This window comes from Desmodus rotundus, chromosome 2 (assembly GCF_022682495.2).
Source record: "Desmodus rotundus isolate HL8 chromosome 2, HLdesRot8A.1, whole genome shotgun sequence".
Lineage (NCBI taxonomy): Eukaryota > Metazoa > Chordata > Mammalia > Chiroptera > Phyllostomidae > Desmodus > Desmodus rotundus.
The window spans coordinates 33,002,475-33,015,255 of record NC_071388.1 but is presented as its reverse complement, the minus strand read 5'-3'; the positions used below and the strand labels follow the sequence as shown (position 1 = coordinate 33,015,255).

Genomic DNA, 12,781 nt, shown 5'->3' with positions numbered 1-12,781 from the left:
GTGATTGAAAACCTGAGGTCAAATCCTGGCTCAGCCATTTATTACTGTGTTACTTGAGTAGGTTAATTGACCCTTCTATTCTTCAGTTTACTCATATGTACAATGAATATACTAATAATACTGCCTATTTTATGAATATTAAGATTAAATATGTCAATACATGAATGCATAGGAGACTACAGCACAATATTACCTATTATTGTTCAATCTATTCATTAAAAATTTTAATAAACATATTATTTAATCCTCCAACTGGTTTATTTTTGTACTAATGTGGGAGTTTTATGAATATAAGATTCTATATTATCACTCTTAGAAAAAAAATACATATAAGGTTCTTCTTGCTCTATTAAAAATAGCTTTGAGTGGTCAATCCATTTGTTGACTAAAGTTAGTGTCTCTAATAGTAATAGGTTCTCACAAACAATGGATGATTCTGGATTGTCTGCTCAGCTTAGCATTTGGAAATCTTCTTTGCCTCTCTGCTGTGCTGATTCTAATTCCGAGGGATCGCTTTGCTGATTGTGGTGGGAAGGGGAGCGGGACAGGACATGGCGTAGGGCAGGGGATGCAAGCAGTGTACCTTCTGCGTGTGCGTGTGGTCCCATTTCTCCTGGCAATGGTGAGCAACTCCAGGGGCGAATACTCTCTCCTTAGCCCGAGCACCCATATTCACAGAGAGTGGGTGTCAGGGCTGGAGGGTGAACACGCTCATCTGCTGATTTCTATAACCCTGCTTAATTTTCTTCACATCACTTATCACCATCTCAAAAAGTCTTATTTATTGATTATTTATTTACAAGTTTATTATTTGCCTCAGTGAAGTCGAATCTCCAGGGCCTTGCATTGGGTCTTGCTTGGAGCAAATATCAGTATTTGTTGAATGAATGAAAGCATTAATGCCATTGTTTAGTTACTCACCATGATGAAAGTGCCTGCTGCTTATAGCCATTGCTTTTGAGCTTGAAGTTGCCCTAACTCTCACTCTGGTCCCATGCTATGGAGTTCTGGTTTGTGGCTCCACTGGTGATTCAGTCCTGCCTGCTTTATATAATCTAGGAAGTCTTCTGAATTGTTAGACCACTGACGTTGCCTTTCCTTGCCTTCTAGAACTCTAATGAATTTTTAAAAATACATTTTCTGTTGTATTCAGGGATTTGCAGTGACAGACAATGTACTGAGTGTGTTTTCAGAAGCTCCACCAGCAGTATTATGATTTCCAGTGTTCATTTCATTTGGGGCATAGGTCTGACATTAAGTAACAGTGAACCTAGTATAGAGAACATAACCCCCTTTGGAATTCTCTCTTTTTTTGTAAATATTTTTAAAATATAAAAATATTTCAAATATACAAAAAGATACAGAGAACAATGTAATGAGAAGCCATTAGTGTAAAAGTAAAAATAAATAAGTTAGACATAATTGCTGGAGCCTCCTTTGTGCTTTCCCATTCCATTTCTCTTCTTCCTTTCTCACTATCCTGAAGTTGATCTGTATCCTTCCTGCCTGTGTCCAGGCTTTTTATAGCAAACCACAAATTTAGACAGATATAAACAGAATATTGTATTGTTCCACAGGCTTTCAAACTGCATGTAAATGACATCAATTCTTTCAATCCTTCAGATTACACCAGGAAGAAAAATCTCACATTGGTCAAGTTCTGAAACGAAGAGCAGGCCTCAGGATAGGAGCCTTAGGCAGGCAATGATAGCTGGCTAGAATTTAATGATGTTGCTTTATTTTCCATTGTGTTCATTTTAAAGTTTTCCTTCTACTTTAGCTAGTGTTGCTAGCTTCCCATTTACAGTAGTGATTTATATTTCCTTTTAAATTAAATGTAAAAACAGCAGTGTTGACTTAAGAAAAATATTAAGTAAATAATAACAGTACAGGAGGTACACAGGCATGGCAAAAAGATTTAGGAGTTTTTGCTGAGATTTGATATACACTTGACCTAAAGAATAAAGTTCAAGTGCCTTAAGGCATGTGAAGCTCTACCTGATCTGGACTCTGCTTTCTTCCTTAGTCCAGTCACCACTTCACCTACAGCACAACCTGCTTGGCGTTTCCACCTTCCCTGATCAGCTGGAAGTGCCTTGGCTATTGTAACCTCCCGTTTTATGGTGTTTCCTGCAGCCAGCACCCCACCTCCAACAGACTCATCATCCTCCTGGCTCCTAGGAAGTCTTCCTGCATGTAGCATACCCAACACCATAATGAACAAGTTTTTTTTAGACATCAGATCTTTTTGTTTTAAAGATTTTATTTATTATTTTTTTTTAGAAAGAGGGGAAGGGAGGGAGAAAGAGAAGGAGAGAAATATGATGTGTGAGAGAATCAGCGATCAGTTGCCTCTCTCACACCCCCAACCTAGGACCTGGCCCAAAACCCAGGAATGTGTCCTGACTGGGAATCGAACTGGCAACCCTTTGGTTCGCAGGACAGAGCTCAGTCCACTGAGCCACACCAGCTAGGGCTGAACACAGTTTTGTAATGTAATTCTAAATCCAAGGGTAGGATTCAGTGCCAGTAACGCGGGCATGCTCACGGCCTGAAACAGCTTACTGTTTATTTAACACTGGAAGAAAAGATCCATTTGTGATATTTCAAATAAAATCTGTGATATAAATGTAGGTTCCCCATGGTAAAAAAAAAAAAGCCTCATTTTAAGTATGTTTGGAGTTTTAGAAATAGTTCTGTTCATAGATCTCAATACCTGATCTTAAGTAATTTTTTTCAACACTGAGACTGATACATTAACTTGTCATCTAGACTGAAGGTAAAAGAGGGACATAGAGAGAAACATAAAAACAATGATGGGAAATGACAGTGTTTTACAACTTACTTGATGGCTTACTGCACACAACTTATTACCTCAAGCTAGATGGTTTTATTAAAAAATGAGATGAAATGGAATGTTTTGAGTATAACATGATTAAACGTTTGCCGTTTTAATGGCAAAAGCTCCTAAACTCTTGCAGCCATTGAGATGTTGGAACAATTTTCACGTTTCAAGATCCACAGTACATATATGTAAACACAACAATACTAACAACAAAAGCAGCGCAGGGCACAGGGAACGCTTTTAAAAAGTCACCTAATGTCTGCAGTCGTGATGAACCAACTGCTTGGGCTTCCATTCATTCATGCAAAAGCCTTATTCTGAAGCTGACATCCACACCACACGATTAAACTCGCTCCCCCCACCCCCCTCCGTGTTTTCGGCCAGGTTAAATTCTCATCTTAACAGAAGTACAGATAATCCTTCCAAAGCTATTGCTGTATTTGGGAGGAAAGTTTGATTGCACCGTTTCTTCCTATGCATTTCGAGTGGCCAAGGCTAGAGAGGGAGGGCTGTGCGAGGCAAGTGTGGGGCAGTGGGTGACTGGGGGAAGTGACTTCACACTCTTGATTACAGAACGTCAAGTTTAACACTGTAAACGTTCAGCCCTCAAATGAGAAAGCGGGCGGTGTGACATCGCTCTGGCCGTACCTCTCATATGTTACATCTTACCCGCCAGACAAACTTTGTCCATCAATCTGGGTAGGTCAGCCGCGGAAACGCTGCCTGAAAGGGAATTGTAGGGTCCTAAGGCGGCGTGTATTGCTTTATCCAATGTTGCCTTTAGAGGTACCTGAAGCACTCAAGCTATTGCACCCAGAGAGCAACCTTCTCGGTTCAATTCGGTCGTTTCCGTAGGGAATTGCGGCACGGGCAGTCCTGGGTGTGGCGATGCCAAGAGGAAGCTCAGATTCCCAGCTTTCCCGCTTTTGGCAAACCCTTCAAGCCCCGAAGCGGCGAGTAACCGTTCATTCGGGTTCCCGGGGACAACTGAGGGACCCGACCCAGAGGCCAGGGCAAATTGGCGAGGTGCGGGGCTGGGCGCAGTGTGCGAGGGCGCTGCTCCCCCATTCGTTTGCGGCTGGAGGCGGATCCCCTTCCCTGCACACAAGTCCTTATATGCACCGGTTGCACCAGCCTGCGTTACTCCAGCGCCACAAATAATTAATGGAGGAGGGAGGGGCAACGCTTTCCCCCCCTGCATTTTTTTTTCGGCGGCGGAGTATTTGAACCCTTTCGAGAGTCCCCCAGTTGCTATTTAAGGGCCATATTGCTGCAGTGCATGAATTGGACACACAAAAATGTGTGTGCCCAAAAAGCTCCTTTGCCTCTACGATAAGCACTGCAAGGTTCAGAAACAGCTCTTCAGATCCATCCAGATTAGCCAGCAAGCTTCAGGGCGGAAGGGTGCCCTCCCCTCCCCCATCCACGCTGGTGCAGAGGGACCGGGTCAGGAAGCGTGGCCTCTCCCTAGTCGGAGACCACGCCCCCTCCGCCTCTTTCCTCCCCCCACTCCCTTTACTCCTCCCAGGAAGCGATGATAGACAGTTCTGTGTGGTTCTCCACCCCCACCCCCCAGCTGAGTGGAGGAGTTGATGTGTCTCATTATAACAGCCAATGCAGCCGCCATCCACGCACAAGCAAAGAAGCATGTCCCATTTAAATACACCCACGCAGCCCAAGCGCCCTTAGCTGATCAGGGCGCGCAGCCCACACGCACCGCGGCTCCGGGCTTGGAGGTCCCAGCAGGTTAGGCTCCCGGACCCAGCGGAACAGGGAGCGGAGGATCGCGATCCGGTGCTGTGGATAAGGGGTGGGCGGGGGAGGCTGGGCCCGGGGGCCTCTGGCGCGACACCCGCATGAGGACGAGCGTGAAATAGACGAAGGTGGAATTTCCAAGGGAGAAGCTTCGGGGTGGTTTTGGTTCATTTCTCCCGCGAAGAAGTAGACATGGCGAGTGATTCCCCGGCTCGCAGCCTGGATGAAATCGATCTCTCGGCACTGAGGGTGAGCAGAACATATTTTTCGATTTGTTTCTCGTGGTTTAAGTCCGGGTTGGATGGGTTCGGTGCATGGATGGGGCTGGGACTGGTGGGCAGAGGCGGGCGAATGCGATGCAGAGGGAACCTGCATTCTCGTTTGGATTTGGGAACTGCTGAGGTGCTTTCGGCTAAGTCCCCACGGCAGGGGCTGTGCCGTACGTGTCCTCCTTTGGCTGTGGTCAAGAACCCCCTGGGAGCGCGTGGAGCTCCTGCCAGTTTCGTCTCAGAGCGGTGTAAGCGCATTAAAATGAAAGGCTCGTGTGTGTGTACACAAGCCCCGGGCAGTCGTCTCGTGCCAAGGCGCGAGACCTGTCTCTTTCTGCAAAAAGAAGAACAACAGCGGGAATAAAGGCAGTGGCCCCCGACGTTTTTCAGCTACCTGCAAGATGACATTGTGAGCCTGGCGGTCCCCACGGGGCCGAACCTGCCTCTCCAAGAAGGCAGTATTGCTATGCTGGTCTTGTAGATGGCAACTGCCTCCCCTTCCCCCTTTCCTGCCTTCCGTGCCCGGACTCCCGCTCGGCGCTGTCTCAAACGCCAGTCTGCCCCCTCACCTTTATCTGTGGTTTAGCTCAGCCCTGCCTGTGCTGACTTCGTGGCTGTAACATTTCAGTTTTTATGTCTGAACTTCAGCAGGTGAAAGGGATGTGTTCTCAGCTTTTCCCCAATCAGACCGGAACTCCCGGGATTGTGAGAGTGTGTGTGTGTGTGTGTGTGTGTGTGTGTGTGTTTCCCTGTGTCTGTGGCCAGCCCTTTGTAGAGCACTTCCCACCCTCCAGGCGCACTGAAAGTCTGCGTTTACCTTCACGCGAACGGCCTCAGTCGCCGTTTCATTGTATTGACTAAGACATCACCCATATAGAATCCATTTTGCTGTTGTTTTGAGACCAGAATACCAGGAATCCGAGTGCAGCCTCGACGCCTCCCCACCCCCACCCCCAATCCCAACACTCTCCTTCGGGGAAGGGGGCAGAGCTTTCTTGCCATTTTAATTAGATGCTGCCTGCCGGGAAGGGGGTGATGGGTGGGGGTGGCGACAGCAGCGGGGGTCTGAGAAGAATTGGAAGCCAATTTAAAGACGGCTTCTTCCTCTCCTGAACCAAAAATAAAATAAAATTTAAAAACTGCATGTACGTGAGGCACGGAGGGTCGGTGAGGCCAAAGTGATGGTGGCTGTCAACCCAGGGACACGCAGGATGGGTGAGGCTTCGAAGTTCACACGCCCTCCTGAGGGGATACATTGTTACATTGATGCGAAATCTTGGGGTTGTATACCTGCACCTTCAGTACTTCTCCCGACATTGCCTCCTTCTCCACGCTTATTTCAAAGAGCTGCTTCGATGGTCCAAGTGTCACTTTTTCTTTAGTCTCAATCCTCTCCCTACCTACCCCCCCTCTCTTTTAACTCTTCCTCCCCCTCTCCTTAATCCTTGAATCAGAGAGGTGAGGTTTCTGCAAGGCAATCAAGGGGTTGAGGAGGAACAGAGATGCCATTTGTAACTGGCTTTTTTGATAGCTGGGCAGCAAAAGCTCATTCATGCGTTATTACAGTAAGCTGTCTATTTCCCTGGCACCGAAATGCCACATGCAGAACAGGGTGGGGGTTGGTAACAGGCTGGGTGATTTGGCCGCGTCTGTGGCTTCCTGCTTTACGGATTGTTCGTTTGCCCTACTTTGTGCGCTGGGAGTTGCTGCCAGCTGGTTAATCAGGTGGATGGATGGTCCAGACTTCGGGGCAGGGGAAAGTGGCAAAGGTCAGGGAAGGCGTCTGAACAATGGGCAAGGCAGTGATCTCCCTGATCCGGCATCTCAACCTCGCTGCTCTCATGGAAAGCGCCTTGATCTGATTTTAAGTTGGGCTTGGCCAGCGGGGGTCCCTTGTCGTTTTTCCTGGGAAGGTTTTTCAGAGATACGGCGCACAGAGCCTGCAGGCTTGTGAGCAACTGAGGGCTCACCCGCTGGCCTGGAGTGCGATTCACACATGGGAAACCTGCGCCTGAGATCTGTATTTTGAAAAGATATCTTTGCAATTTCAGGATTCACTGAAATTGTTCTTTGTGGCTTGCGCTCAGTGCTCTGCCTCTGTATGTCTGCCTGTAAGAGGTGTGGAAAGAGGAGGGGCCAGGTCAGCCTAGGTGGCTGGGGAACTGCTGGCTGGAGGACTTAAATGCAGATGTGGAGACAGTTGGAGGGCTGGGATCTGCGGCCAGTCTTGTGGTGGGTGACGGTGGGCATGGTAAGAGTGGGTCCAAAGGCCATATAGGTAATCTGTACAAATCAGAGGGCAGGTCATCTGTTTCTGTCTTCTCCAGTTAGGAGAAGTGAGCTCATCTAGAGGAGAGGTCTCATTTGTTCCTAAACTCTCAGTAAAGCCTGCCTTCTGAGAACCTTCTGGGAATGCCTGACCCCTGAAATGCAGCCAAGGTCAGTGGCTTCTAGGAGAATTTGCTGCAGCCTTACCAGTCCCTTGCTGTTTCGGTGGCTCTTTAATGTACACAATCAATGCTCTTTTTGTAAACGCCGTGCTCAATGCACTAACAGCAGATCCTGTCTGGAGAGGACTTTATCCTCCTCGTTTTAGGGACTTATTGTTCTCAGTCAGTGATCCCAGACTGGACCCCATCTAAATTTTCCCCAAATGGCAACAATGCATAATTTAAACCAGAGCAACCAGTGATAGCACTGATTATTTAAATTATGCAAGATTTGGATGGTTTTTAAAAGTAATATAAAACAGGATCTTTGGTTAGGAAATAGATGATCTTAATCCAGTATTATTAGTCCTTATTTTTAGAGCTCTGGAGAGAAACTACATCTTGGGGGAGGAAGGATGAGTTCATTGATTTAGAACTGGAAGAAAATTGTAGAACACTTAGCCACTCCTTTCATTTAATACTTGGGAAGCTGAAGCCCAGAGAAGTGAAGTCTATTGCCCAAGGTCACACAGCCCCCACCCCCTACCCCTTGGATGGTTTGAAGACAGTATTTGGTTTCCTGACTCCTCATTCGATGTTCTTTACTCTAAGTCACACTGTCTGTGCTTGAATCAGAAATCAATAATACATCTTCTGTCTGAGCACAAAAAAAATGACAGAGAGGAATAATTTCACCAGGATCATGGAATTTTATATCTTGAGAATAGAGAAACTGCTTTATGCAGGTAAGCTCATAAACCACATAACATGGAGCTTTGAGGTGCCTTTGGAATTCATCTTGTTCAACCCTCCTTCAATTTCTTCTCCGCGGGCAAATGGCTGTCTAAATTGTCTGGGATAGGTGTTTGTCCTGTGTGACAACCTCTCTCCGTAGCCCATCTCCATCTGAACATGTCTGAGAGGTCATCTAGACACATACGTCATTCAGATGTGTCTGCATGTAAGGTTTATAGCTTCTGTGTGTGCTTTGTATAATCTGTGTGGTACCTATGTATAGTATTATGGATATAAACTATCCATGTAGCTATATGAAAGTGTGTCTACATGCAGGCTGCAGAAAACAACCTACTCTTTCAAACCCAGGGCTTGAGTCACTCTTCAAGGCATCACAGCATTGACAGAAATGAAATCTGCCACCAGTATGCTTTATTACATATGAAGTGAGATCAGCCCAGAAAGCTTTTTGGAGATTAGCATACATCTGAGTCTGACCACTTTGGCTGTCCTTAGCTTGGCCCAAAGAGTAAGGCATTCAAGGCCAAGATTGGTCGCTGCTGACTTCATACTCTTGTTTCTGCCAGGACTCACACTCACTTTTCTATTGGAACAGATTTAGATGACCTCTGCTTGTCTTTCCCCTGACCCCTCACTCCCTTCTTGGGGCTTAGCTATTTCTTTCTCCATCAAAACCTACACTTAAGGGTGGGGGGAGGTAGGAGAGGGCAATGCAGGAGATAAATGGTGATGGAAGGAGACTTGACTTGGGGTGGTGAACACACAATACAATGCAGAGATGATGTATTATAGGATTATATACCTGAAACCCATTTAATTTTATTAACCAATGTTACCCCAATAAATTTGATAAAAAATTTTAAAAACACAACTAGATTTAAGAATTGACCACATCTGGAAGACTTGTGTGCATCCTTCCCACTATGCTTTTCATGCCTGTGTTATACATGGTGTGTAGTTTTCTTTTGGCCTGATCACTAAACTGTGGGCTCCTTTAGGCCAGAAGCTTGGTCTTGCTCAATTTTGAGTCCATAGTTCCAGTAAGTAGAATAAATGAATAAATGCGTGAGTGAGTGAGTGAGTGAGTGGACTGAGCACCAGGTTCTATGTCCATGTGTTAAGAGTTTTGGGAATGATCCCAACTGCTTGCCTTCTCAGACACTGTTGGGTTTTTTTTTAGATATTTTATTTATTTATTTTTAGAGAGAGGGGTGGGAGGGAGAAAGAGGGAGAGAAACATCAATGTGTGGTTGCCTCTTGTGCGCCCCCTACTGGGGACCTGTCCTGCAACCCAGGCATGTGCCCTGACTGGGAATCCTTTGCTTCACATGCTTGTGCTCAACTCACTGAGCTACACCAGCCAGGGCCTCATACACTGGTTTTAAAAATCAAATTATTCATCCCTCGCTGGTGTGGCTCAGTGGACTGAGTGCTGGCCTGTGAACCAAAGAGTCAGCGAGTGATTTGATTCCCAGTCAGGGCACATGCCTGGGTTGTGGGGCAGGTCCCCAGTGGGGGGCCCACAAGTGGCAACTACACATTGATGTTTCTCTCCCTCTCTTTCTCCTTCCTTTCTTCTCTCTCTAAAAATAAATAAAATCTTTAAAAAATCAAATTATTTATAGCAATGCTTTGAAAACTATAAAGCACTATACCAGTATTCTAGGCCATGATTAAATAGAATTTTATGGGAAACTTGATTCCATCAACATTCGATCCCAGTGATTACACTTAATTGAAAATGATCCTGAGAAAAATGTCCTACATCTCTTTAATAGTATTTTTTCCTTTTTATATTTTGGTAAGACCTGGTATGTTTCTCTGGTGTCCTGGGTTAACCTTTGCCCTAGAATCAGCTTTTATTACATATGAAGTGAGTTCAGCCCAGAAGCTTTTTTGAGATTAGCACATTTCTAACCCAGTATCAAGTATCAGCATTATTCATTAAATAAAACCTTTCAAATTTTCTTTTGTAAAAAAGACTTTTTCTCCTCTTTATGGATTGACCATTATTCAACCAAAAACAGATTAATTATGCCATGCCTTTTTAAAATTTGTGTTTGGAGGGGTTTCTGTAGGGGGGTGGGCATCTAAAAGGGACACTGCTAGTCCAGTGTTTAAAAGCTTAAAACATTCTGGTCAGAGGTCTTGTAGGGCTTAAAGAAATCTTGAATTATTATTAATTCATTACCTAAGGTAATTTAAATTTAGTCTTAAATGAGAGGTTAGTAATTGTTGCAGGAATTGATAACAGTATCTTAAAATGACATTAACAGTTTTAAAATTAGATATATTTGTCATATTTTAGAGCTATTAAACAGGTGTTTTCTTTGCCTTGACATTGCCTCATAATAAAATGGGGTGTAGTGGTAGTTATCAGAACATCAGAGAAATCTGCATAATCATTTTCGATATTCATTACTAACCGGAGTTGTCTTAGTACAAAAGCTAATATAAGTCATGGTTTGCTGTTTGCATAATTTTCTACTCAGGAGGTCATGGAATATTTTGTTGATGAGAGAATATGCAGCGCGTTTCCTTCATGGAAATATCACATTTCCCCCCTTATCTTTAAGGCTCTTTGAAATCTTATAAGTTTGAGTCTTGCTGGTTGTCCCTTTCTTCCTTCTGTGTCTCCGCCCTGCAATTAATCTTCTGTGCCCGTCTTGTTAAATGCCATTCCTTCTTTCAGTGATAGTGGTTCTAAAGTCCACCCAGCTTTGAGCCACTGTGATTGACTCATGGCTGCCATGCCCAGCTGGGCACAATCCATCTCTGAGTCTGTGCTTCTGATAGACTTTGGGGTAATTTGTGTCTGAAAGATCCTTTTATGTCAAATTGGTTCTTCTATTTCTGTGGGGGAAGTCACTCTCTGAGAACAGGGCCTGAACTAGCAGTGTGCTGAGAATTCCAAGAAAATCTGGGTGATATTTTTTGAATGAAATGTTATTCTGCACATATAAATATAAGGTTTCTAGTGGAGAGAGAGGGAAGACTTAAATAGAAAATGTTGGATGAATTCCGCTTGTAATTTCACTCTGGTTGGAAGCTTATTTCCCTCTAGAGAAAGATGATTCTCTACTCACTTTTTACTTGCCCAGACTGTCTCCATTTGTCTCAGGGGAGTGCCTTGAAATTCTCAAAACACATTTTATTCCACCACAATCTTAAAAATCCTTTTTTAATAGCTATTGTCTCCATTCCTTCCCACCACGGCTGCAGTTACTGTCATGACAAGACTTGGTCCCTACGTGTCTGCCAGCAGCCTTCTCCTGACTGGTGTCCCATGGAAGCTACAGTACGGCAGTCTTCCTAAAACACTGCTCAGCACAGGGTCACGGCCAGCTCTGATTCATGCAGCTTGGCCGCCCACCACGTGCTGCAGTTTTAATGACCATCCCTTCCCTCCGCCACAGGGAACAACTTCCTTCTCCCCATGCATGCTCTTTAAGGGGGCGCCCTACCTTATTCTCCTTTTCTGTGCCTATCACCCTAACACTAAACACTCATCTGCCACCTTGCCAAAAAATTGTCCCTGATTTCTCTCAGATAGAAGGTATCGCTTCCACTTGTAAACCCTCTCAGAACTGACCTCCCAACTCTTTCAGAACATTCCGAACTTCCTTGCATTATGTTCACGGCTAGACAGTAGGCTTCATGAAAGCGATGCATGTGTTTGGTTCGCTTAGGAAACCCCACCAGGATGGCCTGTTGGGCTCCAGAGCCCAGAAAACACAGATTGTGAATGGGAGCAAAGACTGCTGAATTGTTAAAATTTTGTTTAATTAAAAAAAAAAAGCTTTTTCTAGTTCTCATTATGACAGCAACACATGGTCATTGTAGAAAATATGGAAAATGGAGAAAAATCAAGAAGAATTTATGATTTCCAATGATAACCAAGTATACATTTTGTAGATACCTTAATGATTTTTTCTTATGCATAGCCAAATATATAAATTTAAAATTAAGGTTATGTCATATATATTACCTGCAATCTGTTTTTTAAAGTTAATAATCAGACTCTTTGCATGTATTAATTTTTATGACAAAATTTTAAAAACTTTTTATTATGGGGAGTTTTAAACTTATGGAAAAGTAGAAAAAATATTAGAGTGCTCAAACTGCTAATGGGAATATAAAATCTTATAGCCCCTTTGGAAAACAGGTTGGCAGTTCCTCAAGATGTTAAATAGAGAGTTACCATGTGACCCAGCAATTTCACTGCTAGGTATATACTCAGGAGGATTGAAAACATATACCTACTCAGAAACTTGTACATAAGTGTTTAGGGCAGCATTATTTGTAATGGCCACAATATGGAAACAGTCCAAATATCCATCAATTGAATGAATAAATGAAATGGAGTACATCAATACGATGTAATATGATTGGCAGTAAAAGGAAGTGCTGATACATGCTATGACAGGGACGAACCTTACACTTAGTGAAGGAAGCCAGATGCAAAACACCACGTATTATATGATTCCATGTATATGAAAAGGCCGGAACAGGCACATCCATTGAGACAGAAAGTAGATTAGTAGTTGCTGGAACAAGAGAGGAGGAGTGGGAAGTGACTGCTAATGTCCTAAAATTAGGTAGTGGTGATGGTTGTTCCACTCTGTGAATATAGTAAAAATTGCTGGTACACTTCAAACGGGTGGATTTTATGGAATGTGAATTAAATCTAAATAAAACTGTTACTTTACAGGTAGACAAAATAGTAT

The 12,781-nt window shown here is 44.0% G+C and overlaps 1 protein-coding gene across 4 annotated transcripts in view; it reads left to right on the top strand.

The window, feature by feature from the left end:
• Positions 1-4,406: 4,406 nt before the first annotated feature.
• Positions 4,407-12,781, top strand: part of TNIK (TRAF2 and NCK interacting kinase) — a 337,687-nt gene continuing 329,312 nt past the window's right edge. For 2 of the 4 annotated variants that reach the window (XM_053918077.1, XM_053918076.1), the window contains exon 1: positions 4,407-4,849. In XM_053918077.1, coding sequence (XP_053774052.1) covers positions 4,793-4,849 — 57 coding nt within the window. In that variant the 5' untranslated portion in view covers positions 4,407-4,792. The remainder of the gene's footprint in view (positions 4,850-12,781) is intronic. The other 2 variants (XM_045197962.2, XM_053918078.2) reach the window with 2 other exon arrangements.